The sequence below is a fragment of the Balaenoptera physalus genome (genome assembly GCF_965194825.1).
Source record: "Balaenoptera physalus genome assembly, chromosome: 2".
NCBI classification, from domain to species: Eukaryota; Metazoa; Chordata; class Mammalia; order Artiodactyla; family Balaenopteridae; genus Balaenoptera; species Balaenoptera physalus.
The window spans coordinates 176,232,055-176,244,896 of record NC_138883.1 but is presented as its reverse complement, the minus strand read 5'-3'; the positions used below and the strand labels follow the sequence as shown (position 1 = coordinate 176,244,896).

General features: G+C 46.7%; 1 protein-coding gene across 8 annotated transcripts in view; it reads right to left on the bottom strand.

The window, feature by feature from the left end:
- Positions 1 to 12,842, bottom strand: part of EPC1 (enhancer of polycomb homolog 1) — a 93,750-nt gene that overhangs the window by 55,506 nt on the left and 25,402 nt on the right. Inside the window, exons 1-2 of one of the 8 annotated variants that reach the window (XM_082452769.1) lie at positions 10,933 to 12,826; positions 9,603 to 9,791 (exon numbers count right to left, since the gene is read on the bottom strand). The exons of 4 other annotated variants lie outside the window; for them this stretch is intronic. In XM_082452769.1, coding sequence (XP_082308895.1) covers positions 9,759 to 9,791; positions 10,933 to 11,085 — 186 coding nt within the window. In that variant the 5' untranslated portion in view covers positions 11,086 to 12,826 and the 3' untranslated portion in view covers positions 9,603 to 9,758. Of the gene's footprint in view, positions 1 to 9,602; positions 9,792 to 10,932; positions 12,828 to 12,842 lie in introns of those variants that run through there. 3 more of the 8 variants (XM_082452765.1, XM_082452766.1, XM_082452767.1) reach the window with 3 other exon arrangements.

Genomic DNA, 12,842 nt, shown 5'->3' with positions numbered 1-12,842 from the left:
GACCTGTACTACTGTTGACTCAAATACCACTAACAGTGTTGATAGTTATTACTATGTCCAAAACGGTAACAGTGACTGCAAAAGTTCTCAACAAAATAAAGTACAACATTCCCTTACTTTATATACAGTTGCAGCCCTGGAAATTTTAGTGTATACCAAAACTATACAAAAAACACTTTACAAGTAAAATGGAATTAGGTTCTTAACTGAGATAATCTGTAAATGGAATCTCACCAACTGGAATGTTCTGCGGGACAGTCAAAAAGTCAAACAGGCAATTTTTTGTTTTGCCGGGCTGTCCTCTGCGTGGTGGCACTTGCATTGTTCCTGGCCCGCACAGCACCTCCCCCAAACCTGTGACAATCAAAAACACCCCCCCCAATTTTCCGGAATGTTCTGAGGGTGAGCGACTGGTGCAGTGTCGAGAAGCACTGCAGAGGAGGGAGAGTTCTCAGGCGCGCAGTAACAACCGTAAAGGCCCATTTCCTGGGTCCTGAAACAAGTGTGCTGTACAAAAGCTCTTCTCTGTACAGATTATTACACACCTGAGCGGCAGGAGTGACCGGCCTTGGCGTTCATCGAGCCACCAGTGTCTGTCTAGTGGGGCCGCCCGTCCTTTGGGCTCTCACCCCACCCCTAGCGGCAGGAAGGTATTCTGAGCCACCTGTGCCTCTGAGGTTGGCTGGATAAACCCCATCATTCTTCGCATCCGTTACCAACAGAGTTCACGACTGGACAGCATCACTCTAGCTCCTGCTACCGTTCTGATCTAATGTCCCCTAATCTGACCCAATCTTCTGCTCTTCCCCACCCTCCCGAACACTTCCACTCTGTTCTCTAGAATAAAGATGTATCAGTAAACTCCTCTTCACAGTCTCAGCCTCTTTCAACGTTCCCTCACCCCCTTGCTCTATTTTAAGCCTGGCAGTGTCTTCCAGAAACAGCACTCCCTGGAGCCCTTCCAAGCAGAAGCTGTGTATCTTCCCTCGTCCCACACACTTACAGACGGGCTAAGTGTTCTCCTTGCCCCCCACTGCCGGGCCACACCATTTCCTCTCCGCTGTCCTTTCAGAAACCCTAACCCCTCAGATGTTCACACCCTCACTCCCTCTCCCCAGAGCTGCCGTACCCACTGTGTTGCTCAGTCAGAGCTCACGGTCTTCTTCTCAACTATTCCCACACGTTCGGCATCACTGAGTAACGACGTCTACGTGGACGATACACCGCTGAAATCGAAACTCAAGCATCTCACTCTTTAACTGGCACCCTCCTGGCTCAGGCTCCCCCAGTTCCAGCACGGCACCCCTCCCCCCGCAGAGCCATCCTAGTGTGTCCGACCACTTCCCCGGTCCGCACCAGCTCCCTGAGGCCTTCCTTTCCCTGCTTAACCAGTTTGGATCCCAGGTCTATCATGATCATCTACCTCACACATACTTTTAATGCCCTCATCCCTCTTTCCCCCCTTTGTACTTGCTGGGCAAACCTCAACCCTAGAAAAACCTTATTATATACCTACTTTATTCTTGAACTCAAGTTGAATGCTTGCATTCAACTGCCCAAGTGAGCAGACTGGTCTCACTTCAAATGATCACAAACCCTGAGCCCCCAGCTAGCCCATCAGTCCTGTTACACTTCTCTAGTAGGTGAGCTTCCCACACATACCTTCGTCTCAAGGCCCCCCCTTGCTCTGAGGTGATGATGTCACCTCATACTGCATAGAGGCAATAGAATCATAGGATAAATACCCCACCCTCCCACTGCCAACTCTACCACTGGCCATATACCCTTCCTTACTTCTAAAAAGGAAAAAGTACTTCTGCTTAAATCAGTGACCAAGCCCTCCATGAAATCAATCCAGGAAAAGATAGGAAACAGTTTTTAGGAACAAAGTCCTCGAGTAGGAGAGGAAATAGGATTACTTCATCCTTTTTAATGATATCATTCCAACGATTACACTAGTTCTAATCACTTATTTATTTATAATAGCCATTTTAACATTTTTGTCTACTAACTCTATTACCTGGGTTATTTCTACATCTCTTTCTGTTGATTAACTTTTTCCTTAGTTATTGGTTAGATTTTCCAGCATCTTTGCACACCTGGTGATTTTTTTTTTAATTGGATGCCAAACACTGAGTTTTATGTTGTAGGATCTTTTAGTATTTCTCTAAACATTGTGGGGCTTTACTCTGGGACACAGTTATCCGAAATTAGTTGGCTCCTTTCGAGGCTAGTGTTTAGTCTTTATTAGGGTAAGTCCAGAACAGTTTAGTCTAGAGCTAATTTGGCCCTACCACTAAGGAAATGACCCTCTGAGAACTCTTGTCTGATGCCCTCTGCATTAGGAGGTCTTTCCACTCTGGTCACTGAGGACGTAACATATTCCCAGCCCTGTGTGAGCTCCCAGAAATGTCCCTCCTACTTCTTTCCAGGTGCTTTCCTCCCCCACCCCCCACCAGACAGGCTCAGACCAGTTTTCGGCTAGAGACTCCAGGGGACCTCTCTGCAGACCTCGGTGCATCTCTGGTACCTAGGCCTGAAGCCACTGTAGCCTCCCCAAACTGAATTCTCCGCCTCTTCAACTCCAGGAGGTTGGCAGGCTCTATCCGGGGCCTCCCCTACCTGTGCCGGTAGCCTGGAAACTCTCTAGGTAGTGGCCGGGGCAATGGAGGACTCAGCTTTGCTTCCCTCTTTGCGTCTGCCTGAACTTTGTAACTACTTTTTAAAAGAAATGATTTGTTGATGCCCCCAATCCCCCCCCCGCTATTTTTTCAGTGCCTCTTCCCAGCACAACTATTCCAAGGAGTCGTCTATACTTGCTCTGACCCTTTTATTTATCTTTCAGTATTTCTTCAATTCCACTCAGGCTTTCCTTCCCACTATGCCATCAAAATAGGCCAATGGCACATACCTAATCAAATAAAACGGTCACTTTCCCCTCACTCATCTTCTCGGTGGACGGACTTAACCAATGTCCTTCCTTCTTGAGACACCTTTATCCTCACTTTCTTCCTAATTCTCTAATAGCTCCTCCTCTTCTTGAGCCTTAATGCTTTAAAAACACCTGTAACCCAAAGACCTTCAAATTTATCGTACAGCCCATGACTTCTGAATTGTGCACCTCCAGTGCAGACTGCTCTAATGCTTACATTCTTGCGTACCAGCTAAACACAAATGAGTAAGAGGCACTTCAAACTGAGTAATAAGTCCATCCTTTATATACCCTCCCTCCTCCAATTTTCCCTACGTCAGGAAGCAGGGGCCTAATCACCCATCCACCCAGCTGCTCAAGGTAAAGATCAGGGACTAATCCTTGATTCTTTCTCTCCATCTAGTACACTCTAATCTGTCAGCCAAGTTCTGTTGGTCCTACCCTCAAAATATACCTCAAGTTCATCCATTTCTCTTCTTCCCTACCACCACCCTAGTTAGAGCCACTCTTGCCCGTACGACTCATTCTGCACATGGTAGTGAGAATAACCTTCAAAAGACATACATCGGATCATGGCACTGCCTTGCCTGAACCTCTCTAAAGGCTTATTATTTGACCTCAAAACACCCCAAGCTCCGTGTAGTAGCCTGCACCGCCTCACCAGGTACGCACCCCCGGCGGGGTCCTCTGCGCCCTCGCACTGCGCAACCCTCTTCGCCTCCCTCTAGCACGCTGGCCTTCGGCTCCTGGCCTGGGCTCCCCGCATCTGCAGTCTCTCTGCCTGGCATGTTCTCCATGCAGCCCTTCGCAGGGCTGGCCCCTCCCACTGCAAGTCTCAGGGCCAGCGTTCCTTGACCCTCTACACAAAGACATCTCTGTCCTCCTCCTGCCACCTGAAATTCTATACGGTCTTGATCCACCGCCACTTTCATTCATTCGCTTTTTGTCTCTGTTTTCCCATTAGAAGTCAGTCATTCAACTAAACAAATACTGAACACTTACTCTGTCAGGCACTATTTCAGGCGCTGAAAAAACATCAGTGAACAAAGCAAACAAAAAGTCCTGCCCTCATAGAGCCTAGGTGCTAGAATGTGAGATCCATGAAAAAGGGAACTGCTTGCTGACTGTCGGATCCACAGGGCCTAGAAGAGTCCTTAGTTCACTGTAAGTGCACAATAAATATTTGCTACAAAAGTGAATGAAATTGGATTTATCTATATTTTCTTAGTCTTTGTACAATATACCTCAAAAATCTTCACTTAGCCATTAGAACAATGATCAAATTCTTGCTTTAGACTTCAAAACAGCCATATTTATATTTTGTTTCCCCTTCAGACTCTTATTATCTTATAGATAAAGCACAAATTTGCAACCATCAATACAGTATTGTGATTCTAATTTCAAACTCTCATAACAATAAAAGCATTCTGTGACTACTGCAACTGACTTATATTCTTTAAGTGCTTTAAAACACAAGCCTCCTAGACTAAACTGGAACCAATTATCCATGCACCCAGGTTACTTACTTGTGTGTAAACTGTGTCTATGTAGAGTGCAAATGAAGCCATCAACTAATTAAAGATTTAATGATTATTCTATAAACACATAAAATACATAAGTTAACAGACCTAAATGCATTGGTAACATAATACGCTCATTACTACAGGAAACTATCACGGCCCTACTTCATCTTGCAGTTAAGAAAACCCGGGTGTGTGAGAGCACGCAAGCACGCGTGTGCACACACAGTCAGAAGCTGGATGAGGTCTTAGCTCTAGTAACTCCCAGCTTGATGCTTTTCCCAATTAATAATTACCTAAATTTAAAGACACAACTTTTCACAACAACATCATACGATTCTCTGAGGACAGACAACACATCTAACACATTTATACCAGACAATCCTAAATACAAGGGATTGTACAAATGTAAGTAGTTTTGAACAGCAACAAAAAGCAAGGCCATCGTGAACATTCACTTAGTATTTGGTAATAATGAAATGCATGTGTACAGCATTTTCACAGATACCGTCTGACTCACTCCCCAGAGCTATACCTCCCACATAAGGTAGGTCAGGAGAGCGTTGGCACATGAAGAAACTAAAGTTCATCCAGTAAGCTTAAGTGACTTGTCAAATGCCACAAATGCCAAAGTACCTTCCTCTCAGAGGATATACAACCGGTACTTGCGATTCTAAGATAATCAAAATAATTCATCCCAATATAGAAAGAAGATTTGAACCTCTAGTAAATCACCCACAGGATATTTCAAACCTCAGTTTACCTTTGCCCCTGGATTTACCCTAAGGCTGCGTCGTACTTCTTCAGCCAGTATTTGCCATACTGAAGGAAATTCAACCAAAATGATTTGCTTTAATAATGTGTTGCAAAACTCAGCAAACTGTCACCATGCGTATCTGAAGCTGAACCAACTTCTTAAGGATAACCTCCATGACAACAAATAATCGAAGAAGGGCTTTATCTTTTAAAGAACTGATTATATCCCTACTCATTAAAGAGACAACTCAGATCATGGGTCGCAGTAGATTTATTAACAGCACGTTTGTTTTTGGTTTTCATCTACCTACAGTGGGGCTGGCGGATGAAATTCAATTCATATATTTAAAGGTGCAAAGTTAAGGATCCACTCTGCTTAAAATACTGAAATTGCTCAAAATCATTAACTATTATCAGAGGCTTTAGCAAATTTGACCAAGATAATAGGCAGAAGTCAACAGTTAGCTTCAAGTAATTCACTGAAAAGTAGTTCTAGCAAGTTGTTTAAAACATCTGAATCGCTTCTCTTCCTGGTGATTTCCCTGTAAATTGATTTATTCTTACAGAGGAGGTATTGTAACGTATTAATATAAGTCACACTTCAAAGGTTCAAAAGCTTACTTTAAAAGTAAAAGACACTATCTAGTTCTGCCTACGTATTTCATACTTTCATACTGCTTTTGCACTTGGAGACTCAGAAGTCATTTTATTCCCAAATTACAATATAAAATTCTCATTTCCTTGTGGGTTGCCTTCTCCTAAGAAATAGAATCACAAACCATACCATCATTCCATTATATGAAATGCTACCCTCTACTTTAAAATTACGTTTTAACCAATCGCTGATAACAAGTACCCTTAACTTTTCAGAAAAATGGAATCCCCCAGTCAGAATCCACACCTTCATCTCTTGCCATTATGTACGTACGTAGATCCACATACATCTTCCGTCTGTTTCTCTCCCACTACTACTACTACAGACCACGATATAGTAGAACGCAATACACAGACTAAACTAAAACCTCGTCTTAGATACTATCAGGAATAGCTAGTTTCATATTTAATCCTAGCCACAAATTCATGAACCTGTAAGCACAGGTTATTATTCTTTATTTACAAGATTGAAGCTCTCCTGTATTTAGATGGCACTTTTAATTAAGTCCTGTTGATTAACAGAAAGAAAAGGTAGTTCTGCACAAATTCCATTACACATCACAAGCACCCACAGAACACCATTCGACACGTAAGCCCATTAGTTTTCATTACTGTTTTATAAGAAAATGAAGTCTAAGTACAAATGGTACTAATCCAAAATCTTAAATGTCAAACGGCACACCGAAACAAGAGCTAATGCTAACACTTTAGGCACCAGGCCCTACAGTTTTCAAGAGGCTCCTTTTGTAGGTAAGAGTGCTCAGTCTTCCCGAGTTGCCGATTAATTTTTCAATTTTTCTTCTCTGATTAAGTCTATGTAATAACTTCCATACTGATGAAACCAAAATGACTGTTGAAATTTCTAGAACGGCAAATCTTAACCTTGGGCTTTCTGCCTTTATCAATACCTTGAGAAACTGATGACAAATACGAACTTTCTCCCCAGAAAAATATACTGTCACAAAACTGTATGTGCGTATCACGGGAATTCACTACTTCTAGCATCATTTCCGCATAACCCTCAGAACCCAGCCGACACACTCAAAAATATCTTGGGCAGGATAGAAAGTTGGAACTAGACTTTATTATTGCTTCTCAATTATCTTTGCCTTTAACTAATTATTTGCTACTTAACGGAAAACCCCAAATATCCTCAATTCCTTTCTAATTCAAACTAGCTGTAAAAATTAAGCTTTGCTTCTAGTACAGTTGCGACTTCACAGATTTCTTTTCACTTCCAATGCAGTGGACAGAATGGAGGAATCTAGATTAAGGACTAAGAAATCTTGGTTTACAAAATTTTAAAGGAAAAAAGGATTCTTAGTTTCTTTCAAAAAAATGAGAAATCGAACTTTTAGACTTATCACTTAAAGTGATTTAAGCTTGTTTTTATAAAACAAACTAGACTTTTATCATTTTGAAAGTGTAGTGCTTAACTACTTTTCCTCTTAACAGAAGATATGTACGTATCTCCACTTTAACCCCTAACTGAAAACAAAAAACACCTACCTGTCGACTTTACAAACTTGGTTTTCATAACGTTGTATACTGGCCACTAATGAAGGATACAGTTTGAAGAGAGGAAAAGACAGGGGTATGAGACTACACGTCTGATTAGAACCCTATTAAAACCAGGTGTTGGACTGCGATAGCTGGGCCCGACACCCCACTGTCCCAAAGGTGGCTGCGTAGGGCAGTAACAAGGCGGTATCATCACTGACGTTTTAATCACCGTCACATGTCCTCCCCGTCCTCCCCGTCGGCTGGAGAAGCGAGGTTAAGCCTCCACCCCTTACAGTGAATGAAGTCACACACTCTGGCATCCCAATGGAAACACTTCAACTACTAGAGGAACCAAGCAGCTCCACTTTGTGGGGTATCACTTTAAAACCAACTTTGTCAGAATGTCTTTCCTAAAGTGAGAAGTATCCATAAAGGAAAACGTAAAGCTCCAACTGTAACGAAAACATTCGATTGTACTGATATCTTGGAAAAACTACCCTTTCATTGAAAGGTGAAGCCATGGCACTAAGTAGTATTTCAACATTTCTAACCTTAAAGTTAAGATTATAATCTTAAAATTAAAATGTTAAAAAATTATAATGGTGCAACCTCTGCCCCCCCCCCATGTGTTTAAATTAAGGTACTTATTTATTTCATATTTAGAGCTGACAGTCTATTGATTTCCCATGATCTGAAAATTACTTGTTATTCATTAAATCAAAGCCTTTATCAACTGTTACTTTTTGATGTAGCAAGTTACAATGTATCACATTATACCAATTGAGACACTGAGTCTCTAACATCTATGTCTCAGTCAAGTCCTTCAGTTTATTACAATCTGGAGTTATTTCTCAATCCTCATCAAAAAAGGACTAACAACTAAGTTCTAAAGTTGAGTAAAATTCATGTTTGGAAGGGAGGAGGGGACTTCTACTTAAAGTTGTTTCTTAAAATTAAGAGGCATGCCTAATTAAGGCAGTGCGTTCAGCTTATATTAGTTAAGTGGGAATACTTTAATAAGTGTTATTTTCCCTGTGTTTAGACCTAGCATTTCTGCCACGTTTACCACAGAAACAAAATATGGTAACAGTTAGCAGGTACAGTTCACATGACAATTTTCCAGATACATTTGATCATAAAATGCCTTCTTAATGAGGTGACATATATGCAATACTGTCCTCATCTAATTATGCCCTATCTTTCATGATCAACATAGGATTACACGTTTTCTAAACTAGACACTCAATTCAGGTTCTAGATCGCTCCTGACCCTGACGTGTCAATCGGAGGCATAAGTTCGTCTTTATAAGAAGCACATCATTCTTGAGCAAATTATCAAAAAGTTTGTTCTTCTCAGGCTATAACCCGGAATTCAATTACCTTTATTTGTGCTTGGTATACATTTCAGGGCTAACACGCTACTTTCAATCCTGTGATCTACAGAGCCTCCTCCCCCCGCCAGCACAGGCCGCAGGACTGGAGAGCAGCTGTTTGCCTGGGACTGTTTACATTCTTCTGTTCAGTTCAGTGTCTATTCCTGAAGTCTATGTTTCACGGGTCATAGTTTTGGTTGGATGTGAAGTGAAACAAATTCTACACGGACGATGGGAAAAGGTAGTCTTTAGGGGAAAAAAAAAAAATCCCTCAAAAATAGGGACTCCGCATGTTAGAAAACAATGAACTACAAAACGTCAAAATCATTTCAGTGAACAGAAACGATCCGTAAAAACTTCATAAGCCTTGATACTTCAGTTGAGCTCAGCTCTGATTTCAGGTTGGGGCCCTTGGGACAGTCCAAAGTGTTCCGAGGAACAAGAGTTCACTGAATTTCTAAGGTGTGCTGCAGTGGTATCTGTTCTTATCAAAGCTCTCCCCTTTCTTGGCTGCAGAACAGGAACTACCAATTAATTTCCAGGGCAGTGTTAACGTCGACACCCCAGCTTGAAAGTATTATCTGGAAAACTTGGAAACAAAAATAAAACCAAAAGACGAGATTCTGCAGTCACAAGTACTTTAATTTTTAAAAACAAATCACTTATTTAAAAATAAACAAGCGGCACCATTCTACTCTGCCGCTGATACAAGTGAAACAAGTCGAGAGGTGGTGTCTCACAGGCAACGTGCTAAAGGTCGGGGCCGCGCCGGACAATCTCAACTACTCCACACGCTAAGACACTACTCTCGGAAGGAACATGCGACGGTCACCACTATTTGACTTTGAAAGGTCAAACAACCCAAAGAGTTTAAACAGCTTTATTTTTCGAAATCGACATTACAGAGCAGGATTTCTGCATTTAAAAAATTCTTACAGCACCAAACACAGGTACGACAGAACGATTTTCCGCCACAAAACTGTAGCACCAATCCAGCGACTCCTCGACTTCCTGGAACTGTCAACACACTGCCCCCTGTTTAAGTGGCTGTACCTGAAAACCAAGGTATGCAATTCCTTAGGGTGAGAAGCCATCAAGCGACCCTGCCAAGGACCTGGGGGAACGAGGGGAAGAGCCTATTATCCGTGGGTCTGAGCCCAACTTCCACGACCGGGAAGAGACGCAGCTGCGGTACGGCGTCCGGGAGCCGTCGACACTTACATGCCGAAACCCCCCCAACCGAAACACCTCCAGGTTAAGATTTCTAGGAAGGGGTTCACTTAACCTGAGTTCGGTGGCGGGTTAAGAAAGCCCTCTTCCAACAGGTAGATCTCTTAACACCTGCTTACATGGGGTCCTTTCTCCCCTAGCTCGAGAAACCCAGCCATCGGGCGGACTCAGGTTTTATTAGGGAAGCAACTAATAACGTTACAGGCTCCAGAAGAGCCACGTAGTACCCCCCCCCCAAACCCGCAACATATTCTCAAGGATCAAAGGAAAAGTCAGGAGAAGGAGGAGTCATCCGACCAGGTAGGACTGGGGAGGGATGGAGGCACAAGTCCCACAAAGAGGACGCAGCACCTAAGTCGGCTCCGGGGCCGCGACCTTCCGCGGCAGGGCTCCCGCCGCCCCCGCCCGGCCCCTCCGCGGCTCCACGTGGGCCGCGCCGGCCCCGCCAGCCTCCCCGGCCGCCGGGAGAGCACGGCCCCCAAGCGCCCGGAACCTGCGCTGCCGGCGCCGGCGGCGCGCGAAGGCCGAGCCGGCCCCAGAGCGCCACCCAGCGGCCCGCGGAGGGGCCTGCAGGCGGGGCCTCCGCGGCCCGGCCGCCGCACCCCCCGCCGCCCGCCCGCTCCCTCTCCGGATGCACAAGGCCCAGCCCAAGCGCTCCGACCACAAAATGGCTGCCGGCAGCCTCGTCACGTGACCCCTTTGTGCCTTGCGGGCGCCCGAACTCCGCGGGGCCCGGGTCCGAGGGGCCGGGGTCGGCGGGTGGCCCGAGAGGAGGCCCCGCCGGGCCGCGGCGGCCGGGGGGAGAGGCCGGGGGCGGCGGGGTAGAGGCCCCGCCGGCGACGGGAGTCGGCGGCGGAGAGAAGATGGCGGCCATTTTGTGTGGGTCTGCGCTCCGCCGCCGCCGCCGCAGGCAGCGGAGGGAGCGGGGCCCGGCGGCGGGTCGGGCAAGGGAGTTAACACGTACCGACTCCTCTTCCTTCTCCATTCCGGTGGGCATCTGCGGCACGGCCCGGTTTATCGAGGCGTATTCGTGCAGGTCGGGCAGATCCTCACAGCGGAAAACCGGCAGCGGCTTCGAGGCGTCTAGCGCCCGCGCCCGAAACGACAGTTTACTCATCTCAGGCGCAGCAGATACCTCTCCGCTCTGGGGAAACGGCCCCGGCCAGCGGGATCATGGAGAACCGGGGGTTCGGTCCCCACTCGCCCGCCGCTGCCGGGGACTGGAGGGGCGGAGCGCGGAGCCCGCCGTCCGGGCACTCAGAGCCGCCGGGAGGTGGGAGGCCGAGCCGCTCCGCTCCTCTCTCGCTCGCTCTCCTCAATACGCCATGGCCAACATGGCGGACATTAAAACTCCACTGTGCGCTCTTCAGCCAACCCCAGCCATTCCCCACACTGCATCGCGCAGCGGCGCGGGCACGCGGGGGGGGGGGCGCGGGCTCGAGGCCGGGCGCCGGCACGGAGCGCGCGTCCCGCCAACCCCCGGCGCCCGGCCCCGCTCCCCGCGCCGGGCCGCCCGGCCCCCGCCCCCGCGGCCGCCGACAGGCCGGGCCGGGACGCGCGGGGCGCTCGGACGCCGGGGTCCACGGCCGGCCTCCCCGCCCCGCGCGCCCGCTGCCCGCCGCCCGCGCTCGCTCCCGCCCGGCGCCGTTGGCTGACAGGCGAGGGTGCAGGGAAGCGACCGCCCCTAGCGCGCCGGCTTTCGGCGCGGCGGCGGCGGCCCGGGCACCTGTCACCGCCGGCGGCCCGGCCCGGGAGTGGGAGAGCGGGCGCCCCCAGCCCGGGCCGGCGCGGCGCTTCAGGTCTTATAACGAAAATGCAGACGGCATTCGGAGCAGGATGCTACTTTGAGGGAACTTTTACCAGCCATTATCTTTACGTCTAACGAAACTCTGGATTGCATTTGATGGGCTCCGCGTGGATCCTGGGTTAGTTCCCATCGCGCTCCGTGTAAACAGGAGGCGTCCTACGTTGCTCCAAAGTAGAGTTTTGGTGGGGTTTTTTTTTTTTTTTCACCCTGCATTTTATCGACCCGCACTCTTTTACTGTCATTGAAGCAAAGGGAATAATTATTGGACACCGTAACCTTCAGGGAAAATTTTTTTAAAGCTGTTCAAAATTTGAGAGCCGGATGATTTTTCCACACTGGAAGAAAATGCTGCTTCAACATAGCCATGGGTTGACACTTATCATTTGTCCTCTGAAAAACTTTATACAACTGAATTATATGAAGACCTATAGTGCTCCTGTCAAACCAAAAAAAGAAAACTTAAAAAAAAAAAAAAAGGAAAAGATGTATTGTTAGAAGAGATTTAGATGGATGTGATGGCTACCATGTGGCTTATATTACACACGAAAATGAGTATCCAGAGGGCTCTTTGCAGTAGAATATTTTAAAAATCCGAAAGACTGTTGCGGTGGGTTTAATAGGTTTGACAGCAAATTTTCAAATATTTGCCGAGACACAAAAATGTCCTGTATCTCCACTTTGCTCCCCGGGGGATACCTAGTAAAAATAATCACTATTCTTAAATACTGGATTGGATGGGAACTGTTATCGGCTTAAGGCACAGAAGCAAACTGCTGTCTTTCAGGCTGGCTTCGCTACCACCCTCTGGGGTGGGGAGAAAACAGATTGCAGGTCGCCAAAATTATCCTCAAGCTCTAATACTGACAGCTCACCTCCCATGCGGCAGATGGACATTCATCTACATGTCCTATTCTAAGACGATGCATTTATTCATTCAATGAGCAAACATTTTTTGAGACTTCACGGCCCTCTAAGTATGCTGCTAATTACTCAGCACCCACAGGACTCCCGGAGGAGATTACACGGGGGGAGCAGGACCGGTGGATGGCAACTGCCACACCTGGGGT